Source organism: Hypanus sabinus, chromosome 8, assembly GCF_030144855.1.
Source record: "Hypanus sabinus isolate sHypSab1 chromosome 8, sHypSab1.hap1, whole genome shotgun sequence".
Taxonomy (NCBI): Eukaryota; Metazoa; Chordata; class Chondrichthyes; order Myliobatiformes; family Dasyatidae; genus Hypanus; species Hypanus sabinus.
The window spans coordinates 57,309,008-57,335,863 of record NC_082713.1 but is presented as its reverse complement, the minus strand read 5'-3'; the positions used below and the strand labels follow the sequence as shown (position 1 = coordinate 57,335,863).

General features: G+C 39.7%; 2 protein-coding genes and 1 long non-coding RNA gene across 4 annotated transcripts in view; 1 reads left to right on the top strand and 2 right to left on the bottom strand.

Annotated features, from left to right (window-relative positions):
- The first annotated feature begins 4,875 nt into the window (after positions 1-4,875).
- LOC132398193 (uncharacterized) lies at positions 4,876-25,819 on the top strand. The gene is made up of 5 exons (XR_009513566.1): positions 4,876-5,015; positions 8,260-8,371; positions 8,821-8,918; positions 21,735-21,906; positions 22,003-25,819. It is a non-coding gene; the product is annotated as an uncharacterized LOC132398193 (long non-coding RNA).
- On the bottom strand, positions 5,009-8,759 carry cited1 (Cbp/p300-interacting transactivator, with Glu/Asp-rich carboxy-terminal domain, 1). Of its 2 annotated transcripts, none has more exons than XM_059977279.1 (2): positions 8,493-8,759; positions 5,009-6,220 (listed from the first exon to the last, which is right to left on the bottom strand). In XM_059977279.1, the coding sequence occupies exon 2, from the start codon at positions 6,192-6,194 to the stop codon at positions 5,718-5,720; it is 477 nt and encodes a 158-aa protein (XP_059833262.1). In that variant the 5' UTR covers positions 6,195-6,220; positions 8,493-8,759; the 3' UTR covers positions 5,009-5,717. The 2 variants fall into 2 exon arrangements, with proteins under 2 accessions (XP_059833262.1, XP_059833263.1); XM_059977280.1 differs by lacking the exon at positions 8,493-8,759 and adding an exon at positions 6,354-6,529.
- The window catches only part of hdac8 (histone deacetylase 8), a 98,031-nt gene continuing 86,872 nt past the window's right edge, over positions 15,698-26,856 (bottom strand). Inside the window, exons 11-12 of the mRNA XM_059977278.1 lie at positions 21,755-21,860; positions 15,698-18,439 (exon numbers count right to left, since the gene is read on the bottom strand). Of these exons, the coding sequence (XP_059833261.1) occupies positions 18,417-18,439; positions 21,755-21,860 (129 nt within the window). The 3' untranslated portion in view covers positions 15,698-18,416. The remainder of the gene's footprint in view (positions 18,440-21,754; positions 21,861-26,856) is intronic.

Genomic DNA, 26,856 nt, shown 5'->3' with positions numbered 1-26,856 from the left:
AGACAGTTCCCTCAAAGCGGCGTGGCTGATGCTGTCCGCTGAGAGCCCCATGCCCCTCTGCAGGCAGTGTCCGGCGGGGAATGCACGTCACCAGCGTCTCGGAGGCTGGTCACTGTACAGGTATCTCTGCAAGGTCCTGAGGCGGAAAGCCGCCAGTTGGGTGCACAGACACACCAATGAATGACCACCCTCTGCGATCAGAAGACTCAGGATTGCAGCAGACAGCCAATACCTCTTGTTGCCCAGAAGAAGTCCACCAGCCTCTTCTGGGTCCTGGAGACAAAAACAGTGGGTGGGACTAAATTAATCAGCCAGTACTATACCTTTACAATGAAAGCCTCTTATCAATGGGTTTTAGATGGACTGGTGATCCAACTAGTCCTATTCCATTGTGCCTCGTCAGTGGGTAAATATCTTACAAATGCAAAATTGAAAATACACTTATAACTACAATTCACAGCCATATGACATGTAAAAGAGCTGATTATTTTAAACAACTATTGGAATCTCAAAGCAAAAGATTAAAGTTTTTGAAAATGAAGTCACAGTCAGTAAAAGGGTCCAGGAAGCAAGTTATTTAGTAGATTTCAGATCAGTTCACTTGAGAATGTTTTTAAAATGGCGTAAACCTGGACAAAGAGCGCACCAATCTCCTGCTACATACAGAAATCCAGTGGCTTAGCAGAGGAAATTTTTCAACAGGGTGTTTGAGCTGAAAGGTGAATTGCAGGAGTACTTTCAAGAAAATAGAAAGGCAGATTTTGCTAAGTGCTTTGAAGATGAAGAATGACTGCAGAAATTAGACTAATTAACAGACATTTTTCATTATATAAACCAGTTTGAACAAGTCTCTGCGATGCCATGGAGAAAAAGTTTTGACTTCAAGTGACAAGACTTTTGAATATAAAAGTAAACTGAATCTTTGGAAAAATCATGCTGCAAAAGGAAATCTTGAAATGTTTCCATTGCTGCTTGGGCTTGAGAGTGAGGAAGGATCAGAAAGTCTTGAGTCTTATTGAAAGCCATCTGGGAGAACTGCAGAACAAAATTGAACAGTATTTTTCCTCCCTTCCAACACAAGTTTATGACTGAGTGAGGGATCATTTCTCTGAATCTTCTGCTCAGCCTAAGAACTTGATGTTGAGCGAAGGGGAAGAACTTTGTGATCATGCACTCAAGGTGAGATTTACTGACCTGCTGCAGACAAGTTCTGAATTTCTGTGAAAGAAGAACATCCTGCCATTCATAGAAAAGCAATGAACGTTTTGCTGCAGTTTTCAAATTCTTTCATGTATGAGCAAGCTTTTTCTTGTTTAAAAAGCATCAAAAGCAAGGCTAAAGATCACCTCATTTCTGTTGAAGGTGAAATCCATGTGTGCTTATCTCAAGTTTGACCCAGAAGTGAAAAAAAATACTATGTTTCCCTTAGATTTTTAAAATTTTGTGAAAAAGAGTAATTTTAAGAAAGGTAAGCTAAGATTAACTACCTGATTTTACCCAAGAAAGATTGGCTAAAAATTGATTTTCTACTCAAAAAAGCATTGTCAATTATTTTTGGATTATTATATCTACAGCTTACTGATTGCACTAATGTACCATGAACTGTAGGTATTATAATTTTTATGCAGGGGTTCCCTGAGACCTGAAAATTATTTTGAGAGTTCCTCCAGAGCAAAAGGGTTGAGAAAGGCTAGTCTAAGCTGTTCCCTATCTAGGCAAAGCCTGCTCCCGTCTTTAATATACAGCACTTTTGAGTTAAATTATTGAGATTTTCTCCCTAATTTTCTCAATAGATAGCAATTCAATTAATATATGACATCTTTCCAGTTCAAGGCAACCAACACATTGCTATTTTGAGGATAAATAGTTTTGATTACTGATGTGATGTAGCAACATTTTCAAATTGTTTCCGTGTGAAATGACATTTGAAAAGTACTGAAATACTGGAATTGTCATAAAATTTGTTAGTAGAATTCCATACTTACAATAAGAAAACATTAGTTGATACATTTCAAAGTACTGATTAGCTAAAGAAGAAAAAGAGGCAAAAGAAAGGGGAGAAATAGTATGAGTATGAACAGTTAAGAATTAGATTGAATGATAAAATATAGTGTTATGAGAAGAAAAATAATGGATTGAAATGTAAAATAAAAATTGTTAATTATTTGTACCATTTCTTAATTGAACCATACATTCTCCATATTAGAAATATTCCAAATGTCAGTCAAAATTTTAAATTACTATATGAAAACTCACATTACTTAGTTAGCTCTGAAATGAGACACATGATACCCTTTCACTTGAATGCAACAAATAATATATTTATTAAGTATCAGTGCTGGTAAATTACTTTTGTGCATGTTATACAGCTTTACAACATGCTCTGCAGAATAAGTCAAAGTGCCACAGTTGAGGTCTTTTTATAGCATGTATATTTGTTAAACGCCACCAGCAAAGGACTGTACAAAAAGTTGTAGATGACAGTGTTACATAGATAATGTTCCGTCATTGAATGGTTGTTACAAATAGGAAAAAGAATCATGATTACAGAATTTCCACAAAAAATCTATGGAAAGTGTTTCATCTCTGTTGTGTAGAACTAAAGGATTCTTTATTTTGTTTGTATTTTAGAAAGCCATGGAAGAAAGGAGATGTGTGTGCAGACACTCAAGACTAAACTAGTGTGAACATTGTACAATATATTTGTTCACTATTTTTAAGCCCATGACAGAGGAGAAATGAATATTTCAACTCACAAAAATATCATGTTCAAGAATTCAATGACCACTTTGTGAACTGACACATAAGCATTTGCTGAATTTCTAGGGAACTGTTCCCTAATATATCACTGCACTTAATCATTTAAAAGGATTATATAGTCATAGTCATAGAGTACTACAGCATAGAAACAGGCCCTTTGGCCCATCTTTTTAATGTTTGCCCTATGTGTCCACCAAAGAGATATGCTGAAATTAAATTTCTCACCTTAATTGCTCAAACTATTTCATTCGTATCAAGTAAGATTACACAGGGCGGGGTAATACATTGGCATGGATAGGTGTGTGGCTAACAAAAAAAAAGTGCCAGTAATTTCTTGTCAGGAAGATCAGTGCTGGGACCTTAACTATTTACAATCCAGAACATAAACTTGGATAAAGGAACCAAGTGAACAGTAGTCAAATTTGCTGATGATCAAAAGTCAGAAGCTGTGAGGAGGACAGGAAGGACCTGAAGAGGGATATAGATGGGTTATATGAGTGGGCTGAATGCTGGCTGATAGAATACAGTATAGGAAAATATGAGGTCCTTCTTTCTGGAAGTAAGAATAAAAGGATATTATCAACAGTACAGGATCTGTATGGGCCAGGGAACTACCTGCACTTGGTTTCAAGAATATGGAATACAAGAGTCCATGCAAATTATTGGATGCCCAGAACACCAAACCGAGAGAACTGCGTACATTTTTATCTCCATATTTAAAGGAGGATACGTTTGCATTGGAGCAATACAGAGAAGGCGCATAACGTTGGTTCCTGGGATGAAGGGGTTGACGTATGAAGAAAAGTTGAGCAAATTGTGTCTAATTTGTGTCTAAAAATTAAGAGATTTTATTGAAACATTTCAGAATCTTAAGTTCTACCTACCCAGATTACCCAAAAATTGTTCCTACCATTCAATATAGTTCTAAACGCCACTAAAAGAAAAAGATCCCCATAGGAGATGTTCACTCTTTTTGTGGTATCCAGAAATAGGGAGCATAGTTTCAGACTAAGGGGAGCGTCATTTAAGAAATAGATCAGAAAGAATTTTTTCTCTCAGAGTCAAAGATTCTTCAGAATTCTCCGTCTCAGAAGCGGTAGCAGAGTCAATGAATATGTATGTTCAAGGCAGGGATTCACAGACGCTGAAATACAGTATGCATGGAGAGAAAGGGAAGTTGAGGCCAAGGTCATATCAGCCATCATCTTATTGAATGTTAACCTGGGCTCTATGTGGCCGATTGGCCTGTTCCTGCTCCCACCTCTTGTTTTCGGCTTCTTTTCGCCCTTTTGTGTGACCTTCTCGCTCGATGAAGGAAAGTATCTGGCGGCCTTTAGACAACTGATTGTCCACTGAGTAAAATAACTAATCGTCCGATGAAACTCATTCTCTACTGAATTGCAGTGAAGTCAGTTATTTTATTTGAGTGACCGTAGTATAAATGCCGATGGAATGCCTTTCCTAATTTAAGATCAGTCGACACTTTGTGATTGTATGAATTACTCAAGATGGTTCAGAACTTAAACTCTGAGGAACTAAGCGGGTTGAAGAGCACCTGGGATTGGAAAGGAATTTCAGAGGCAGACCCCGCATCTCGATGCTCCCCGGCTCAGAGTTCCTCCAGCAGTTCCAGCGCCGGCCGTCTCTCACGTCTCTGGTCTTAGTCTAACAATGACCACGAGGGGGCACACGAGAGCTGTCCACTGCGCTGCTTCCACTCAACAGCAAAAAGTGTCGTTTTGTACCTTTTCTCACAGATATGACTAAAATATATACATCAAGGGACGTGGTCAGCTGTCATTTACTCGCTTGATCTGATTTGTTTATAAATAGTAAGCTATGTAAACAGCATAGTAACTTATTTATTGGTATCCGTTCAGGACTTGGGATTCAGGAGATCTGGCAACAAGTTTGTCTACTTCCTGCTGTTTCCTGTGTGAAGTAATTTGCTACCTTTCCCCCCTTTACGCAACAGACAAGGTCGGGTTGGAGAAGGTGAGCAACCCCCGGACACACCACAGACCGCAGTGGTGAAGTCTAGAGCAACACACAAACCGCTGGAGGAACTCAACAGGTCAGGCAGCATCCTGGTTTAGGGTCTCGACCCAGATCTTCCACGATTCCTGTCCTCTCACGATACCGCTTGACCCGCTGAGTTCCTACAGCAATTTGTGTTTCCCGAGAAGAGAGAGAGGATCATCAGCGTCCGTTCTCTCCTCGTCTACCAGGCTGTAACCTCGGGAAGGTTCCTCAAGGTAAGAGAACCAGTTGAAATCGACATTACCATTTGTGCGTAATTGGAAGGAATCGAATATGACAAAGTGGATTTATGCGAGGAAGTCCAACCCTACGAAACACACCAATTTTAGAAATCTATTCAACAAGCCATAACTCTCCACGAAACTCCAAGGAGTTGTCTCGCGAAGCCGTACGGGACATGAAAAAGCAAAAGGGATATCAAACAATCTGTCTGAGGAACTCGGCGAGAGAACAGCATCCGCGGGAGTGGGGGAGAAATGTCGAGGATCTGGGTCGTTTCCAGTAAATGGGATATGTTTGGATGTTGTTATTTAAGGGAGAGCCCGAGGTCCTGTTTTTCTCCATTTCAATAAACCAGCAAGAACCATACCCATACTTTATGTTTAAGGCACGTCGTTCAAGGCCGTCGATTCTCCGTGTCCGGGCTTCCTCTTGGTTCGTGTTTAAAACGCAACTCGCTTTGTGTCATAGCATCTCCAGTGCGGTATCCATTCCGTTTCTCGGTCACCGCGGAAAGGCGAAAATCTGAATGAAGACGCAACTCTGGGCAACACAAAGGCCAGCTCTTTGTCGGAGTCTGTTAACACAGTTTGTATGTAGGAAACCGGTCGCAAACGTTCTCAAATCGCCCGATGTCAACCGGCGTGTTTGCATTTGAATCGGTTCAGTCCACTGACAGTCTCCAGGCGGGCTCACCGTCAGCAGGTGACCGAAGTCACATCTGAAGTGAAATCAAATTCATTATGTCCCAGCCAAAGTTCAGGCAGCTCGTCCACTCGATCCAAACCCAGTTCCAGCACTAGGGTCATGAGCACGTCCTCATCTATGAGATCCGTGTCGATGATGCCCGGGGCATGCGGCGCTGGAGCTCCCGGGATGGCCTGTGCCGGGGTCTGGGCAGCACCCGCTGTCTGGCCGTCTCCGGACAGCGGGGCGGGCTGCAGCGCCGAGCTGTGGTACTGGCTATTGAGCTTCTGCAGCTGGAAGCTGGCCAGCAGCTGCGGGCCGTGCAAGGTAAACTGCTGCTTCTGCACCCCGCACGAAGAAGTGATCAGCCCCGCGTTAAACTGCCCACTGGAGCCGCTGGGAACCCTGCTCCGGATCACCGAACCGCCGTAGTGCAGCATGGCGACCGTTTCACACTCCTTCAGTCCCGGGTACACGAGGGAACTCATCGACCCAGCAGAAATCAGACAGGGACCTGAAACGGGGAGGGGAGGGAAACAAAAAAATAGTTTTACCAAGGAGGTAAATCTCAAACATAAAGACTGCAATCTTTGTTATTCCTCTGAAGGAAGTCCACTCGCAGTGTTGCAAAGTTTCCTCTGACCTACATTTTGCAAATTATCTCCATAAAGAGAATGTTGCAAAGCAAGACACCAAGACAGGCCAGAAACGAAGTTCTTGGGAAATGCTTCCAGTTTACGATATTTTTAGGAGCAATTCATACCCGCTTTATATTGGCTCATAGTGTGGCCTTTGGGCATTTTAGGAGGCGTAGTTCACATAATATTTTGCGAACTGGACACTGACCTAGAAATAAATAACCCACACAAACAAATGTTCCCGTTCTGCGTAGTAAGATGCTAAAACTTACTCACAGTAAAAAAAAGTAACTGTTCAAACTCCAGATCTTCGACATTATTGACTTTATTACGTCCTTCAGCGATCATTATAAATAAAGTCGTTCCATTGAGTTTAAATTCACTTTTTCACTGTTCTCGGTATTATTTTTATTTGCAGTTTGTCCTCGCACATCGATTATTTGTTAGTTTTTTACCTGTTGATGTGTAGCTTTCCCTGAAATTCTGTTGCATTTCGTTTTTCTCGTGTTTGCCTAACAAAATGCATCTGACGGTGGTATATAGGGTAGGTAGTTGATAACGGATTGACGTTAAGCTTTTGATGTTCATTGTTTTTATTTTGTTTAATTTCTAAATAGATTCTGTGTTTGAATTATTTGCATTGTCCGTCTGGATTTAGAGATACGGATTTCTAATAACCGGGGCACTTCCGCAGTTTCCTCGGGGACTCACTGGAATATTTAAAACATCGGCTGCGACCGAGAAGGACTGCAGCGGCCCGGGAAGGTGCCTTCTGTCAGGGATGGGCGCCGGGCATTGTCCCAAGAGCTTTAAAAAAATACCTCAATGGTATGCATTAACAACACTGAAATCTATTTAATAAATTAGCACAAACGGATGGACTTTTTATTGGACCGGGGGTCATGTAATTATGGAGACAGAGCTGTAACCTTTGACAGTGGCTGTAAGCTCACGTTTAAAAAGTATCGAGTGGAGCAATTCTCTCGGCGGCAGGTGCTGGTAGATGGGAATGGCATAGATTTGATGGTCAGTTTGGAGATAGTGGGCTGAACGGCCTGTTACTGCGCGCTGTGACTTTGAAATCCTTCATGTAAGTGGCAATATTTTCCCCGGTTCCACACTCCGTCTTTTCTGACCAGATAGAAGGCGGCCATTGGCCTTCTCTTTGGTTTATTCCCGCTCTGTGTGAAATCCCAAAACCTTCATTCCCCAGTTATTCCTCGGTAACACATGCTCACCAGCATAACCATTAACATCCTCTCCCTGGTTCTCACAGCAACCACCCAAGATCAATGCTCTTGTTGCATTATGTCTAATGCTGTCCGCCTCTCTCGTTTTTGGACGCCGTGTAAAATCCCACGGTGCCACGGAGACCGCTTCAAGCTTTCGCTTCTACACGTCTCGAACTTCAGAAAGTAGGGAGGACCATTTTCATTCTAATGGCTGAATTTGATCCTATATTAGATATACCGATCACCCAGTGTACTAGGTACTTGGTAAGGATTAAATATGGATATATAGGTGAAGACAGAACGTATGGAACAATCAGAGATCTCCCTATTTTTAATGCAAGGATACGATGAATTTATGTTAATATCCACAAAATGTTAAAATGTTAAAATGTCACAAAAACCAATGGGATGATTTTTGATTTTGATACCCCCCCCCCCATCCAATATATTTGACTCATATTGGTCACTTGATAAATATTCAGTTCGTCGAAAGAATCTGATCGCTCTGACTCCAGGGTTGTCAGCAGGGTCAGATTCTGGATACGTCGAAACAGATCTATCTCCAGCAGACGGGCGAAAGCCTCAGCAGCGGAGGGCACCAGCTCTGTGAAACCACCAAGCCGGAAGCTCCTTCCATTGCCACTGATAGTCATTAGATGTCGTTATTCATTTTTTCACTCTAGTTCTCCGAAATTCGAATTGTTCTGATTAAGCAGGGGGCGTCAAACAAAGGGGAAAGGAAGATCCGTGACCCATGTGAATGCAAACCCGCTCTCCCCGTGGATGATGCCCAAGGTTAGTGTCTCTAGATTTCTCTTGCAGACGTGATCCGATATGGATCGGATATTCTCTACAAACCCCTCGTCCCCCCTTCCCGAGAATGTGGCCCTCAAATATCTTCGCGATGCGACCCTACCCCAACTGGTGCTGCCTGGGTTCCGCTCTCCACAAGATCCGGATCACTCCTCAGAGGCGAGCGCTTAATTCAGAACCGCTCTGTCCTTTATTGGGTCCAAGCGCACAGTTCGATCTATCAAAGTCAATTACTTGCAGCGTAAACGCAGATTTTCTCCCGCTCAGAGTCCTGACGAAGGCAGAGTTAACAGGAGTTCACTCCGGTCCTGCAGAGTAGGACAGAATGATCCCCACTTCATCGAATCGTCTCCGCGCTCCGCTCCCTCCGTCAATCCCCCAAGTGCAATGAAAGAGCTTTTCATTGGTCTCCGCACTTTATTCTGTCCCAGTCCCATCAGCATTCACTGACTCAAAGTACAGATTTCACCCGAGCAAGGAGACTGGAAAATCTGGTCTGGATTTCAGTGCCGAGGGATACACATACGAGGTACGTTTAAAGTGTGGCAACTGTTATAATGTGGCCTTTTCGCAGATTGGTCTGATCAAAATAAACAATCACCAGAGGAGTGATATTACTAACATGTAGTGTTCCGCTGTACTGATTGAAGTGGCCGAAGGCAAACTCCCTCAAACCGTCTTGTTAATTCAAACTGCACATGAACAAGCTCATGACTAGTGACGGAACCCACACATAAACACTGATAGTACTTAAATGACGACAATACCCATGAAAACTCAGATGGAGATTACACCTAAACACCCACAAAGAGAACACAAAACAGGAGCAAAAAAACATACAAAGATTTTAATTATTATGTATCAAAAATACTACTGATCCACTAACTTGACTTGGCATTGCTCAGTGTTCAGTGATCTGAAGGACAGAGATTAGGAAATCAATCCCTTGTCATTATTACAGCCGGAGTCAGGCTCCACTGGAAGAAATGGTACTTTCCGGCTGTTAACTGCCGATCTATATTAGCTTGTGTAGGACAAGTCTCAACTCCAGTTTGCTCACTGGAAAGCCTGTGCCAAGGCACGGAAGAACAAATGGACAATTGAATCAATACTACAGGAGAGTGGTCAAAATTAAACGGACTTCCCCCATGCTGATTTTTAAAGGCAACATTCACAGCAGGGGGCAATTCCATTTGAGGACGGTGGGTTTCGGATAGGGCGAGGAATAATTTGGAGATGAGTGCAAAGTGTTGTCATTCACAGGCACAGGTTCTGCGTCCCTGATATCACCCACCTGCAGATTGTATATTCATAGCAGTGAAAAATACACTACCATTAATAACTGTAATCCTCTTACTCACTTCCCTATTCTTCCTAATCGTGTAGTCTGTATTACCAGCCTCAGGAGAACATGGATGTTGGATGAAAGGAAATTTAAATTAGAAAATTTCTTCTGACATTTGGACACAGGAAATATCAGTCCACCCCATATTTATCTTCTTCACTCCACTGACCTTCCCCTGTGAAGTATTTGTGATCCTTCTGTTCAGAACAGTCTTTTGACAGTGTGCATGTGGAAGCATTTGAGATGCCCAAAGGTTTAAGTTGGGTTTTCAGCCAGCAGATTGAAGAACTTGGGCCATAGGTCGTAGAAAACCACCAGCCAATGAGCAAGGAGTAAGCATGTAGGAGCAGAAGGAAATTACTAACAACTATCATCCTGCAACATCAAAATCACCAATTCTGGTAGAAAGATGATTCAGCTGAAATAAAACCCACATTTCTCTTTCCAGAGATGCTGCCCAGCCCTGATCATATAAAATATTACAGACTGACCGTTGCTCTAAAAGTGCCCAAGTCTGCCATCAGTCCATCATTCTTGCCATATACACGACTCCATGTTTTGCAACAGCCCAGATCAGCTCCAGAAAGGGCAGATGTTCAGGGTTTTGCACAAAAGTAGCTGTCTAATTGGCACTTCAATAACAGTATGTCTCAGAATTCAGGACAACTTGGAGACCACCCGTTACACACACTTACTTTTCAATGCCATCCTGTGTAATGCTGCACATTGCAAACTGTATTTCTTTCCAATGGGAAAGTTCCCTGTAGATTTGTCATTACCATAACCAGTCTCTTTGCTGTTGTGCTTTATCCTGCTGACAGTAATGTAACTCTGGATTTGCTTGCATATTTTTTCAATTTCTATTTACCAAATTCATACAAAGCATCCATCTCCCAGCGCTTGTATACTGATCAACAGCTTTATTTGTAACAGTCAGCAAGATTGGTGAACAAAAGACGTATCAACTGGCTTCATTGAGAAATTGAGCACTCAAAGCAATCTGGAGTAATTTGCCTTGGCGTTGAAAGATGAATACGGTACACTTTAGTATAGGTGGAGTCTTCCATTCTTTTCAGTTTCCACACATAATAGGAATTTCCAGCAGTTTCTGAAAGAGCACCATCTGGTCCCCTTCCTGCATCTGGCAGGATGCTTTGTTCTAAGATTGAAATGTCTCTGCTCTGAAACATTTGGGTTAGAGGACTCAATCCGGTGACGCCTCTGGCATGGCGCCCATAGGAACTTAAGTGATTCATTTGGATCGTTGAAGCTTTCTCGGGGTACTTCAGTCCAAACCTTCAATCGGTCCTCGTCTGGGAGAAATTGCTACTTTGACCACTTTGCCAATCAGGATCTTGCATTCATCTGATTAACTTCTGGTGCTTTGCAATATTTTACCTTGCTTGGAAGACTGCCAGTGAGATTGTAGGTAACTATTTGAACAACACCTCTTTGCAAGCCCTAAATACTCAGTAAGCCTATTTGGATAGAGAGGACTTAATTCAACTGTCTGCAGCCAACTATAATTGTAAACAATATGTGGAGATGTAACAGCCCCAATCAAAGCTTCTGTGACAGATTTAGTGCTGATACCAAGGCAGCAGATTCTTTACACGTTAATGTTCTGCATTCTACCTCTATCTCTGCTTGAGCATTTTTGATGAATTTTTAGTCCCATCACCATCCCCCACCCTTCACCCCAGGTGGAAAGACAACACACCTCTGGGCAAACAAAATCTTGTTTGGGATATATTGGTCTAGAAATAAACTAAAGACAACATCACACAACTCCAAGAAGTGATGCTGAAATTCCAGAACAATAGTGACAACAGAGAACCGACAACAGGAATGAAGTAAACAGGGACTTGAAGTTACATGATCTTTTAAATGTCTACTTTGTTAGTAAATTCCAACATCAAAACTGATCCATGACATAATAGACGGTGTATTTTCTGATATAAAAACCAAAAATGCTGGCAATCCTTAATAGATCCGAAACCATCTGTGGGAGGACAAACAGACTCTTTGCCAGATAGACATTCCATCTTTCATAAAACTCAATAGGCAGATAGATGACAGTTATTTGAAGTTGTGTCTCAAATTTGAAAACTATCTCTCCAATGAGATGAAAGAACAATTACTAAATCTATTGACTCATGTACTCAAAACAAAATCCCTTTAACAAGAAAGCACCCCATAATCTAAAACTGTAATTCTCGCCCAGTTCTTACTGAGAAATAAGCAATGCATCAGTAAGTTCAGGAATCATGCACAAATGTAGAAGCCTGAACTTCTTGATAAGTGAGGAGTTTTGCTGGCCCTTCTCTGTGGCTGGACTCCATATGGAGTCTAGTGGCAGGGTGTGAACCTGCTGAAAATACACCCAGCTTGGAACTGTGGAATCTGTTCATTCACCCTGCTGCACATTCAAAAACAGTAATTGTTTCAATGGAAATAGAAGGCTCTGTGGGATTTAGGTAAAGGCAATTCATATTATTTAATTAATTTATTGACTTCTCTGAACTGCTGTAAAAAGTTTTTAGTTGTTTGAATAATTTAATAACTTGAATTCTTTCAATGTTTCTAACATGAGTAACATTCAATTTTTTTTTTGTACTCTGCAAACCCACATCATTTAGGGCCTGGATCAGCTTCTACAGGAAGTGTTCACAAGGGGATTCTCCCAAAACAAGGGTAGAGAAGTGTGGATGGCTGACTACAGCCAGGAAATTCTGGTTCATTGACACAGATATTCACCCAAATGTACATTGTAATAATTACGGAACCAATGTCTGCCATGATAAGAATGATTGAGCTGGGAAAAGATTTATATTACACTAAGTGGCCAATTTATTTGGTACCTCCTATACCTAGTAAATTGTCCACTAAGTGTATGTGTTTGTTCTTCTGCTGCTGTAGTTCATCCACATCAAGGTTCAACGTGTTGAGTGATCAGAGATGCTCTTCTGCACACCTTGAAGCATTCTGGCCATTCTCTGGCCTCTCTGATTAACAAGGCATTTCCACTCATAGAACTGACACTCACCAGATGTTTATCTTTATTTTTCACACCATTCTCTGTATACTGCTGTGCATGAAAATCCCAGATCAGCAGTTTCTGAGATACTCAGACCATTCCACTTGACACCAACCATCACTGCATGGTCAAAATCTCGGAGATTTCATTTCCTTAGCATTCTGATGTCTGGTCTGGACATCTGAACCTCTTGACCATGTCTGCATGCTTCTTTGCATTGTAGCTACATGATTGGGTGATTAGGTATTTGCATTAATGAGGTATACCTAATAAAGTGGCCACTGAGTGTATAGCGAGGATTCTTGATTTTGGTTTTATTTCTGGAAGAAGTTGTTATTTGGTGCATGATATAGTTATAGAAAGCTGTGTGTGCTCTTATGTGGGTTTCCTGTTAAATTATTTCCTATTGCCTTTGAAGATTTCATGTGATCCGGAGCCTTGATCTGATCTATCGACTGGCAAACTGCTTAGCTGTACTGTCTGCTGGGTTTCTTATTTAGCATGAAGGTGGCCCTGTATGGCAGCTACCTCAGACTGGAGCACCAAAGCTTTGTATGGGTCCAGTGCAATTGGCACCATGTCCTTCTGAATTCCTAATTGAACTAGGATTGATCATTAGCTTGATAGTATCACCTCAGCTAAGGATATGAATGGAAGGCAAGTTAGATGAGCAAAAGGGGGAAATAAAATTATAGCTAAAAAGGGGGGAGTGTAGGCTGAATAGGTAAAATCACCACTTCATTGCTAAATCATGTAGATTAGGAAGGTGTAGGTTCAGTTCCAGTTGAGTTAGCTGCTCTCAGCAGGAAGATTTGGATTGTTACAAGTAAGCTCAGTTCCTCAAGTTACCAGAATCACAAGAAAATAAATAAGCAGTGCTGTTTCCAGTTATCTTGAATGTGCACACAGAAACAGGCCATCAGCCCATGCTGATATTTGTGGTCTTCTTAAGCTTCCTCTTTTATTTATGTGTAATTTTCTCTTCTGTTTATGTGCTCATCTAATTTCCCTTGAAGTATCACATTTTTCAGCACACATACACTCTAGATAAACCATTTTTTATAAATTTCCTAATTTCATAGTGAATCTCTTACTAAAGGTCTCCAACTTTCCTCTTCATTAGAAATGAAAACTGCTCCTTAGCATCGCCTATCCAATTTTTAAAATATTATTTTAAGTCAAATTCTGTCTACATTTTCAGTTGCAATCCTGTAGTTTCTAGTGAAAATTGTGACTATTCAATGAAGTCAAATTATGCCATTCCCACAGTGTATCAACACTTCCCGTTTAGCACAAGTATTTTTACATTTCCTCCTTTCCATTTTTGACTGCCTTTAGTTACTTTTTTTTTGTCTGCATTCCCATCCAGCTGCTGACAGCTCCAAAGATCAAGGCAGGAAGTGTTTTTTTAAACCGTGTCTTCTGGACAACATTGCTGTAACTGCAACATTTTTAGATTGGGATTCAGAGCTATTAGTACAACAGCAGCTTGTAATCAGAAAGCAAGTAAGAATGTACATTGGTGCAAATTATGGAACTTTGAAAATATGGATACTGTTTATTGCTGATATTCAGTATTACACTGCTGAAGCAGTTGAAGAATATTGGGATGATTTCAAAGACTTTGCTTGCATTTTGATGCTGATCAATCATTCCATAAGATGCAGGTGCAGAGTTAGGCCATTCAGCTCATCGAATCTTCGCCACCTTTTGAACATAACTGATTTCTTATTCCCTCTCAAACCCATTCTCCTGCCTTCTTCCCATAACACCCTTACTAATCAAGTATCTCTCAACCTCTGCTTTAAATATACCCAATGACTTGGGGCCTCCACAGCCATCTGTATCAATTAATTCCACAGATTCCCTACTCTCAGGCTGAATAAGGTGAGTCTAAAAGAGGAAGTTAACAAGTTGGTCACCTACAGAATAGGTCAGCTTCTCACCCAAACACACACACCATCATATGTGACTGGTATACTGTATGTTGCCTTTTCCACAGCAACCTATGTGTAATGTAGTCAATTGCATACTTATACATGTACTTGGTCAGTGCCACTGTAGTGCAGAGAAATCTGATTTAAATGATCCAGTTTTTAAGCAGAGGTTTTCTGAATGGCATGGTCTGTGATTTTTCTCTCCAGTATCCTGTGGATACACTGCATTTAGGATTTTCAGGAATGCTTGAATGGATCATACTGTCCAGCTACCACATATAGAGAAGCAAACTACACTGCACCTGTAAAGTCTAGTTACTGATTGACTTTGGGGGACTTAGGGGAGGTTTTGTGGGAACTGGAACTTCTCCTGACTGCTGTCCAATGATCCCTGGCAATTTGAGCATATAAGATTATATGTACACAATAGATTTGTTACAAAAAAAAAATTACAAAGGAAATTCTAGGGAGCGCTAACACCCCCGTAATCATCTGGTGTCTAGTGCAAGTACATATCTTTATATTTATTGATATTTGGGCATCAGGGCATCTGTGGGTAATAATACCTCTTGAAAAGCTTTTCTAAGCTGTTTCTATTTGTTAAACACTATAGTTAATAGCCCCACGATGTAGACTAGGCAGAATTGAACTATAAGTAGCCCTGAGAATCTCAGATTGATGCTGCTCCATTGCTGAACACCATATGGAGTCCAAAGGCAAGCCAGACAAACTGAGGTTCCACAGCTTTACTCTAGGAAACCAAGCTCTCTGATATGACACCCGTGATTTGAATAGGCATTTCCAATATAAAAATAAAGATAACTTAAAAAATAAACAAACCTTAAATATGTTAATTATTTGCAGTGATGGAAGTAATTAAAAATTTCTGAATATTTTCAGAGATTTTCTGAGAAAGGGACTGTCAAAAATCAGCAAAGAACCCCCATTAAAGGAGTAGATTCTGAAAGAAATGAATAATCACTGGCATTTTTAATTTATTTTATTAATGACTATTTATTCTACACTTTCTGATTACCATAAATCTGCAAAAATGAGAAACAGTAACAGGAACAATGTAAAAAATACCATTTGATTTCAACTCTTAACATTGATAAATTGCTAAACTCCTAAGGCTGAGGTATAATTACAACTTTATGCTTAAGACCCATTTAAATTGAACTTGGTTTAAATAAAAGTAAAACAAACATGCTGATGCTGGCAATTGAATGAATTGTTAAAAATGAATTGCTTCATTAACATCTACACATAACCTATGGCAATGCTACACAAGGCATTGTTTCTCACTTTAATAAATAAGGAATTTCATAGGAATGATTTAGTGGGATCCCTGCATTGAGTATTAAAGGGGAAGAAAATTATGAACATTTAGGAATTGGGGTCCAAAAACCAATTCCATTAGTTCCAAGGTGGATTGAATCCCCAACAAGAGTTAATCCCAACACAGTCATGTCACCAGAATAATTATGGTGTAAGTAAAATAAGAACGGAGATGTGTCTAATTTTCTTTTTCATTTTTCTTTCTCATTTAATTTATTGTCTTATCAGCTCTCTACAGCCATCTTTAACTCTACTGGAGTTGCAATTAATTATTCACTGCTCTTTTGGTTTTAGTTCTGTCTCAGTTACCTTGATTGCATCCTAATTCCTTCCTCAAGCAATGTTAGCAAAAACTGATCATCTAATACCTGTATATCGAAGATTGTCATGCTTGCCTAAAAATCACTAGTCATTGCATTCCAACGGTGAGAAGCACAGAAACATTTTTAATTGACAAGACACTTTTTAATGCAAGTGCAAACGAAAACAACTTGCTTGTATTTTCTGTTGTCATCTCTATTTATATGAAACATTTTAGACAAGTGGAGTGTATCTGTACATCAGCGCAACTCCAGAAAAAATCATTTTTCTGAAAATGTTCAAATGGTGAGAGTTGACGACACGCTTAAGATTCGAAACTGATTAGAAGACTCACCATTACTGATGTTTGAAGATGTTTTACTTCAACAGAAGGTGGGACAATAATTACCGTGTTATCTTAACTCTGTGCTCACCATGGAGTATAGCCCACCCAAATTATTAAGATCAATACCAGCAAACAACTAGCACTTAGTGGTTAAAATGATATCTCTTTAGGCAATTTTGGTTCCTTAATGTTCTTGGGTTGAGTAAACATTTGCCAGGCAGTACTCAGTGATCATAGTTGCTATTAAGTCACACTTAAATCCACTTAGTGGAGCCAGTTTTCAATGCCATTAACATATCTTGTAAACTGCATGCAGCAATTCAATTTATGAGAATTCCCCAAGATCTCATATTGGGAAGAAACAAAAAATGGGTCTCCCTGACAGCTAGTTTCAGTAGATCTTGGACAGTTTTGTTTTGGATTTGGAGACTGGGCATTCGCAACAGTAGCCTGCCTTGGTGAAATATGAAAATGGCTCACATTATACCATTTTACATCCCACATTATAAATGAACTGCCTCATCTAGCAAAGCTTCCATGCTTTGTATCGCCCAAAGTAGCCTGTTAGTTAGCTACCTTATTGTTCCCAGTAATTATTTTATCATAACTTTTCCATCAAATTCCCTCATATCATCAACAGTTTTTAAACACTAGTCATAATTTCTAATGGTTAAATTATAATACTGATATGTTTTTTATTAAAAGAGTCTTAGAGTGAGGTCTGGCATTTATCCTAGAGCATAGGAATTTCTAACTCTTGTCCTGACACGCCACATGTTAAGCTTATAAACACTTTCACTAATTTGAGGACATCAAATTGCTAACAGCAATGATGGTAGAATTCTAGTCCAAGATTTCTGCACAACAGCAACATTTTTCAAACCTAGATCCATGTAACATTTAAACAGGACATATTGAGACTGTTTTAAGTTCAAAGATGTGAGACATCTTTAAATGTCTGGGGCACCGTTGTCAGACAATGAGGAAAGAAGGGTCAACTTATGGAGGTGGAATACACAGTAAAGGTCCAACTTTAACTCCTTGTATGGAATTCATTCCGATCCTGTTCTAACAAATGGCTTTATGTAGCATACACCTTCTCCAGGTATTGTGGTCCATTCCTGGGACAGCAGGGACCCCCTCCCCGCACACCATCTTCTAACCAGACTTAATTCTTGAGTGGGAGAGTCTCCCTTGTATATTTCTGTGCTACCAACTTTGTTTGAGACTCTTAACTCCATTGAAAATTTAGCCAATAAACTGTCATAAAGATGTTAAATTGATATCTTACATTTTGAAAAGGTGTTTTTTTGCAATTTTTCAACAGTAGATGAAATTGATTAAATAAATGCTTTCACAATAAGCCTAAAATATTAATTGATTTCCTGAAAGTGTAATTGACAAATTCCTTGGCCAATCAGAAATTAAAATTAAAATGCAATTCCACCGAAGGTCACATTACAAAGAAGCAATTAAGATCAAGTAAAAATATATTTACAACATGAGGTTAACAAAATAAGCAAACACAACAAGATATGACAATTTTGGAATATTGAATAGTCTTTTCCCCTTAAAGTGTTAACTGGATCTTCAAGTTTCAATGAGCATCTGTTGTCCTGGAACTTGCAAGTAATTTTGACCCATGTCTCCCCTGCAGCTACAACAGGCTCAGACTGCACGCAGTTCAAAGATTTTGCAGCCTTCCGCTCATTCCCATTCAAATATTAAATTACATTCTTCAGATTTCCTGGAAAATACACACAAAAACACAATATTTTTACATAAACTTTTAACCTTGCTCCTCACAGATTAACTTCACCTTAAATTCCCCCCAAAGAATGAAGTTTCAGGACCAGCTGTATTCTTATTAGCTACAGAAACATTAAACAATACAACGAAAAAGGTTCTTCTTCAGGAATGTTATTTCTGTACAACTACTGGACAGAGCTCAAGCTTTGCTTTACTGTCTGCAGGTCCATTTTGGATAAGATTTATTTTCAGTTATCTGGGGAAGATGTAAATCATATAAACAATCCATGTACTGACAATGCTTCATTTAAAAGTATTCATTTCAGTTCAGATCCAGGAAGTACTCAGGCCAAATAACATACATCTTTAATAAAGATTAACTATATTCCAAATTATTTCCTTTTTATTGAAATTACTAACACCTTGTTAACTATTTTCAGCTGTAATAAAGACCAAAATTCAATTTTGAAATTCAATAAATTTACATAATCCCTTTCTTTGTAAAACCACATTTAATAGCTAACAATGAATTATCTTATTATTTCAGTAAGTTATTAGGATGAACTGTTTTACACTAACCATTTAGAATTCATATGCTTCTGCGGAAATGCAACCTCCTGAATTTAATTATATCCAAAACAATGGGTTAGTCAAGTACATTTCATGTGTCTAGTCGGTGTCCATTGAATGCCCCCATTTAATTGCCCTTGTGGATTTGGTGGGATGTTGTCTTCTTGAGCCACTCCAGATCAGGTTGTGAACTAACCTCCACAATATTGCAAGGTTCCAGTACAATTTAGGGATATATCTGAAGTGTCAATATTGCTGTGCAACATTGCCATGAAGTACTTTGTAGACAATACACAGTGCCGTTAGTAGAGCTGCTGTCTCACATCTCCAAAGACTCAGGGTCAATCTGACATCTGGTACTGTCTGCGTGGAGTTTGCACGTTCTTCCTGCGACTATTTGGGCCATTTCCACACTCTCCCTTTCAAAGACTTCATGACTACGAGACAGGCCACAATACCACAAAGATGATAGTGAGACTGAACATTTGATATCCTCATTACACAGGCCATGCTCTTTTCTTGCTTTCTCAACCATCAGGCTCTTGAACAAAAGGAGATAAATAACTCACTTGCCCATCCATTGAGATAATCCCATAACCAATGATCTCACATTAAGAACTCTTCATCTTGTTATTTCATGTTCTTTTTATTTATTGCTATTTGCAATTGCACAGTTTGTTGTCTGCACTCTACTTGATCCTGTTATAGTTATAATTCTATAGATTTGCTGAGTATATCTTCAGGAAAATGAATCTCAGGGTTTTATGTGGTAATCTATATGTACTCTGACAAAGCATTTTTTATTGAAACTTTGGTATTCCTTGATAGCTGATGCAGAGTCTTGACCCGAAATAGTGAGAAATCCTTCTTTCCCTAAAGATACTGCTCAACCCAATGGGCTCCTCCAGCAACTGTGTTTCTTGGTCTCCTTGTGTTTTGTTAGAAACACATTCATCCTAGTTAGTGCCCAATACTTGTTCAATTTCTGATTTCCATCTTGTAGAAGATGGAATGGTTTCCGTGAGTGAAATGATGAGATGCTGTCACTGGATGTGCAGCCTGTAATTGGACATCTAATGTTCCTGGGAAGGCAATATTTACAAGGCTGGTATAATTAAGCACTTGGCGAATATTGACCCTACAGGATGATGATGGTGACAACGGCAACAATTTGAATATCAAGGAGTCTAGGTGAGACTTGTTTTAGAAGGTGGTCATTGCCTTGCACCTGTAACATTATGAACGTTAATTGCCACCTATTAGCCTAAGTCTTAATCAAATCTTGTGGCATGCAAATATGGACAATATTATGATAGAAATGAGCAATGTATTGTCATTAACAAACAGTAAAGATGTTAGTCATGTGGTTGCAAAAATCCACTTCTGATATTATGTAAACAAGTTCACAGATGAAAAAAGTATGAATATAAAATATAATCTTGAAGGTTTTTTTGACAATTTTCATTTGGAAACCAGCAGATAGGAATTTAGCTCTCCCTGCTGTCAACTACATCACTAAAGTAGCAGTTAGTTGAGACCCTAACAGAGATTCCTGTAGAATCTCAACTTAGGTGATCCATCCTTTTCAACTCTGGACTAGCAATATCCAGTCAGTTAAGACATTTCAAGGTGCCTTTTCACCCTATCCTTAACAGAGGGTCTATTAATTTCCTGTCATCAGATGTAAGACTACAAAGTTTCCATCTCAAAGCTCTCTTAAACAGCAAAGTGGTTTGCAGACTTTTCCATCATAAAGGAACAGCTCCTGAATTGAAAGACTTCAGAAAAAGCAAAATGTGAACACCTGAAATGTTCTCATTCCCTTTAAAACAGGTCCTGGGATCTGTCAATACAATTTACTATAATTAATTATTTTGTGCAAAGAACACTCTAGCTTCTTTGGGATATCTGGCATGTTACTCTCTTCCTATGAAGTAAATAGTAATGCAAGGTAATTATTTAACATCCACCATTTCTTCATTTTCATTTATAATGTCCTTAATACTTTAAAAGGGCACACTTTGTTGAAGGCATGTCTGACAAAGTGAATCAATTCAATGAGAGGGCGCTAGATGCATAGGATGAACGAAAAAAACAGTGAAGGCATCACACTGAAATAACGCTTATATGTGAGTAGATAAAAAGGATATGGATTTTAAATAAGAGACAAGAGGAACACGACAAAATGCTTAAACCTGAAGAAAGTACCAAAGGAGCTTGGGATCACACCAAAGTTTGATAGTGTTCAAATGGGGCAAGTGGTGGGAGGTACAGCTAGATGGGAAAGCAATATTTAGAGGAAAGACATCTTCCTCTCTCTCAGTCAGCTGCCCATCCAGACCATGATTTGAAAGTAACCGTCTCCAATATGTTCATGAACAGCAAGGCTTTGTTCACAAGTGAACCCAAATTCTGAAGACTGATACAGAGGGTATTTAGTAGTTGATTCTTCAGCAGAGCTTACAGAGCAGGAGAGGTAAATTAGACACAAAATTAGTATCCAGCAGCTGTGCTGTGTAGGAAGGTTGGCAAGAGCACTGGATGTCACCTGGCATTGATGGTACTAAGGAGACAGGAATGAGTGACTTCATGGTCCCTCTGAAAGATCTGAAATGACATGTCCTTTCCTGGTTGTGGGAAATATTGCTGCTGAAATCTGTTATAAATGAATTCAATAAATATGTTTTTTTCTGACACGGGTTTTCCTCTTTATCTTAATTTAGTGAAAGTTTCTGCTGCTCACCTCGGATGGTATCGAGTAACTGTTCAATCCGCTGGGGATCATTCTGATCAGTTCTGCAGCTTTGTGTGATTTCTAGTACATAATCAGGCCCATACTCTGTAAAATACTATAAAAGCAATTGCATTAATAATGGCATTTAAAAAAATCTGCAGGTATGTTAACCTTCTCTTCAATCTTATTTTTGATGCCCAGAATAAATTATGTGTTATAATCAAATCAAACCTAAAACCAGTTTTGGTCTTGTACAGAATAATGGACGACTGGAACAGAAATAAAGACTGGCATCTCAAATGAAGAATATACATGGAATTGAATTCACAAGAGATTCTGCAGATGCTGGAATTCTAAAACAACACACACAAAGTGCTGGAAGAAGTCAGCAAGCCAGACAGCATCTATAGAGGGGAAACAACCTGTCACTTAATCAGGACTGGAAAGGAAGGGAGAAGAAGCCAGAATAAGAAGGTGAAGGAGGTGATAGGTGATACCAGGTGAAGAGGAAGGGGTGAAGGAGAGAGAATAGATGAGGCAAGAAGCTGCAAGGTGATAGGTGCGTAACGGCCTGGTAAAGATTTTGCTGCTACTGTTGTACGGTATTTCATGTAATGGTTTTCTGTAGAAGCAGTGTGCTCTGCTGGTAGTGTTTCGATTATCATTAAAGAAAAGTGATGTTTAGGAATGTTGTGTCATCCAATCAGAATGGTGGAACTGGGAGGAAGTTCCAGAGAACACTTGGGGAGAGGTTTTGTGACGGACACGAAGGTAGGTTGAGGTCTTCTTTTGGCGGGAGATGGAAAGAAGAAGCTCAAAAGAACTGGCTGTGGGGTTCAATCTGACGGGATGCACATTCCATAGAGCCCAAGAGAGGGAGTTCTACCAGGGATCGGTGAATATGAGTTGGCACCGTGAGTACATTGGACACAACCGCTTTGGGAAGATTTGAGCTCCAGCCTGTGCACATTTGACTGTTTAATTATGATGGGCCCTTCTGTTTTTTCTTTTCTTTAATAACTGGTTAAGTTAATATTCATAAATATACTTTCTCTTATAATAGTATGCAGTATACGGTCTGTTATTTCTTGCCAATGGCTGATTGCATGGGGGCAGTAAGTTACACAGTATTCACACAAATCAGGGTTCGGGTGGGTGAGACACCACAACCTCACCGGTTTGGCGGGACAGTAGACATACAGATGTCTGAGAAAGGTAGTTTTCTCACCGCTGAGTCTGGTGGCTTTTAGTGAGGGGCTAACGAGCTGCCTCTCTGAAGATGCCTGGAAAAAGGGGGTTTCAAGTGAAAGAGGTAAAGGAATAACAACGGAGTCTAATAGGAGAGGACAGGGGCCATGGAAGAAAAGGAAGGAGTAAGGGAACCAGAGAGAGGTGACAGGCAGATGAAGAGAAGGGGTGAGAAGGTAACCAGAATAGGGAATGGAAAAAGATGGGGGGGGGGGGGAGAAATCGATCTTCTTTCCATCTGTTTGGAAGTTATCCAGAATGAATACAAGGTGTTGCTCCTCCAACCTGAGTACGGCCATAATATTGCAGTAGAAGAGGCCATAAACAGATGCCAGAATGGGAATGAAAAATAGAATTGAAATGGTTAGCCAGCACGAGATTCTGCCTTTTGTGGCAGACGCGAGAGAAGGTGCCGGACATCATCTTCTTTAGCCCTTTACCTCTTCCAGCTATCACCTCCAAGTGATACTTCATCATCATACCCCCCCTCATCTGCCATACTGTACCCCTATCCCCTCCCCCACCTTGATTCTGCGTTCTGCCCAATTCCTTTCCAGTCCTGATGAAGGGTTTCTGCCCAAAGCATCCACTGTTTATTCTCCTCCACAGATATTGCCCGACTTACTGAGTGCTTCCAGTATTTAGTGTGGGATAGATTAAAGTACAATCATTCAGCTGTGAAACTATAAGCAAAATACTGAACATTTCGTGACTGTTGCGTGAAATCATTCCTTGGTACTTTATAAATGTTGCATGAAGAAAAAGAATGTTTTGGGTGGGGTAGTTTCAATTTTCCTAGAATTTGCTAGAAGTTTGGAAACCAATTGCCTTTAATCTTAAGAGCTGGGAATTTACACAAAGATACCTTGATGGCTTTCAATAATAAATTTGTATAGAATGTGTAGAGGTGACATTGTCTGCATTCTTATACAGTACTATAGTAACTTTATGTATTGGACTGCACTGCTGGTGCAAAAATAATCAAATTTCATGACATATATGAGTGATGATAAACCTGATTCTGATACGGATCTCTATTGTGGAATGAGAGTGGGAAGGGGAATCACGGTTGGGAAAATGGGAAGGGAGAGGGGAGGGAGTGAGACGCACCAGAGAGACATTCTGTAATGATCAATAAACCAATTGTTTGGAATCAAATGACTTTGCCTGGTGTCTCAGGGCTGGGTGTGTCTGCACCTGCACCAGCTCCAGCAGGCACTCCCTCTCTGCCACCTGCTCCTCACCCTCCCACAGCATTCTACCCTTACATTCCCAACAACCTATGTGCCTGTTAGATTTACAGACTTGCTCTCCACTCCACATTGACAAATACAGTACCATGCAAAAGTCTTAGCCACCATAGCTCTACACATATATAATAAGACTTTTGCACAGTACTGCAGGCTTTGCAGCCCTGACCATATCAGGGTATTCTGACTGAGATTTCAGACTCAAAAAGCAACCTCTCACTCAAATTAATTATTTCCGTCCATATATAACAACCCAAGCTCATTATTTGTGAAGCAGGATTTGAAAGGCAATTGCCTGTAAATTCCACAAAACAATATATTCCGAAGTAATTGCAGGAAATGCCAACTAGTTCATTGTTTGGGTGTTGATAAATAATTAAGTAACCTGAGATTCCATACAACTGGAACCAATTATACTCAGGACAATGGAGCTGCAAACCCAACCAGAGATTAGCAGAGCAGAGTTCAGGCTGTATCATTTCACTCAGTCACTGTTCTCAGCTTAGTCATGGTTTGCTACAGTTTCAATGAGAAAGGCATTTGCAAAGGAAGCTTGTAATTATTGCAAAGGGTTGAATTCCATACTTCCATCCACGTTTATTATTAGTCCAAAGTGGTAGAATAATGGATACAGAGTACTTGACTCAACTATAATCACAGTCTCTGACACTCAAAACGGTCTTTGTTTTAGCTGCGTTGTAAACTGCCCCATTCTAAAATGTCAGCAATAGTAAAGTAGTCCAGAGATAAAGCCATCTGGTTCACTTGCTTCAAAGAACAAATTGAGAGACAGATTAAAAATTAAAATTTTAAAAGTCATCCAAAGAAGTGATGAAGTCTGGTCTAACAGAAAAATGATGTCTCCTTGAAGGTGTGCGACAAAGAGGACAATGCAGCTTCCAGATACTTTCCGTTCCTAAAATTCCAGTGATCTATTAGAACACTTAACTGGAAAGTCAGATTCAAAGATTCAAAGTCAGAGTCAGGACACAATGAAATGTATTCAGTCAGCAGAAACTAGAATACTGAGAGCCAACAAGCAGTGGTGTACATAGAGAAAAGAATGTGGAAAAGTTGAAGTATAGTTTTAAAAAGACATCTGTTCATCTGTCCATGAAAAGATTTTAGATTACTAAGAAAAATATATTGAAAACAGCAACATCTGAGTGGTCTTCAAGTTGTGCAAGATCAATTTGTAAAGGAATTAAATTTAAACTGGTGCTCTGTAAATAGTTGCTGCTAAATACAAGAGGAAGTGTCAGTTACGTCAGCTCAACAATGATGTAGATTATCCATGGGAATGGAACAGCCAATATCTTCTCAGAGTTCAAGCAGTGGCCAATCCTAAATATATAAACTTTGCTGAGGTGAAATATTTTTAGCTTAAAACATACACATGATGAATAAAATTTGCTACATTAATATAACCACACAAGATCACAATTTTTTTTTGCTAGAAACTAAAACCATTCGAAATCTCATCGTGGTCTCCAAATGTTAAATGTCAGGTTATTTTACATTTCTTGGTCTTGATTTTAAGTCCACTGATCATAACAGCAATACATTTAACCCTAGCTTCATTGTTCTGCTGCAAAAAAATCTTAAACAGCCCATCCCATTCCAACCAGCTTGTCAACTTGCTGATTTTGATGCCTTCTGTTACAATAGGAGATCTTGACAGTAAAGCAAAGATCAGCTACCTTTGCCATTTCTCTTTGTTTCCCTCGGCTAAGCTTCTAGCACTTCACTCAGTAGTGACCAAGAACTCTGGTTTTTCTGCCATATCCTTTCATGCTACCTTATCTTGTCCTTAAAACCCACCTCCTTCTCCTTAACCTTATTCCCCTAAAACTCCTGACTATCTAACATTGCTTCTTGGGCTCCATGTTAATTTATAGTGTTACAAGTTCTCTCTCCTCAACTGCTGTCCTGCACTCCTTCAAATCTGACACAATCACCTCATTGCTCCAAAAAAAGATCTACCTTCATTTCATCTCCAAAATCCTTCCAGATTAATGTTGTCCTTTTTCAATATTCCATCTAACCAGGTATTGTCACTGTCAAGTACTAAAATGCCTTTGATCACACTAGAGGCTGGCTATTTGGTGCAAGTCAGAGGAGTTCTGACTAACATCTGGTTGGATTTAAATCAAATTAGCTGTATGTTCTGATAAATCTTTTTGTTATGGGTCAGGACATGCTTTGCCATGCCAGCTCTGTCTGTACTTTACTAAATCAATATGACTTACTTGGTAAGGAAATAACTTTCAGGAAGTTGAAAGTTTCAGATCCAGTTCTATGATGTTCCATCCTCAAAGAGGTCAATAGCATGGTTAACATTGCAATGCATATGGCAATGGCTGGGTCAGCTTGGGTACGAGAAGAAATTCTGAATACTTAAGACTTGGGAAGGGTTCAGATTGATTATCACTATATTTCTAACCATCTAAGTTACTATTGATACCTACGTGATTTTGACAAAGGTAATCTATCCCTTTAAAGCAACATGTTGCAGATGTTGAAAATCAATAATTACAAAAAAAATACTACTGGAAAATCTCTGTAGGTAAATGAACTCTGGTAAATAGTCAACAACTTGTTTCTCTCTCCTCA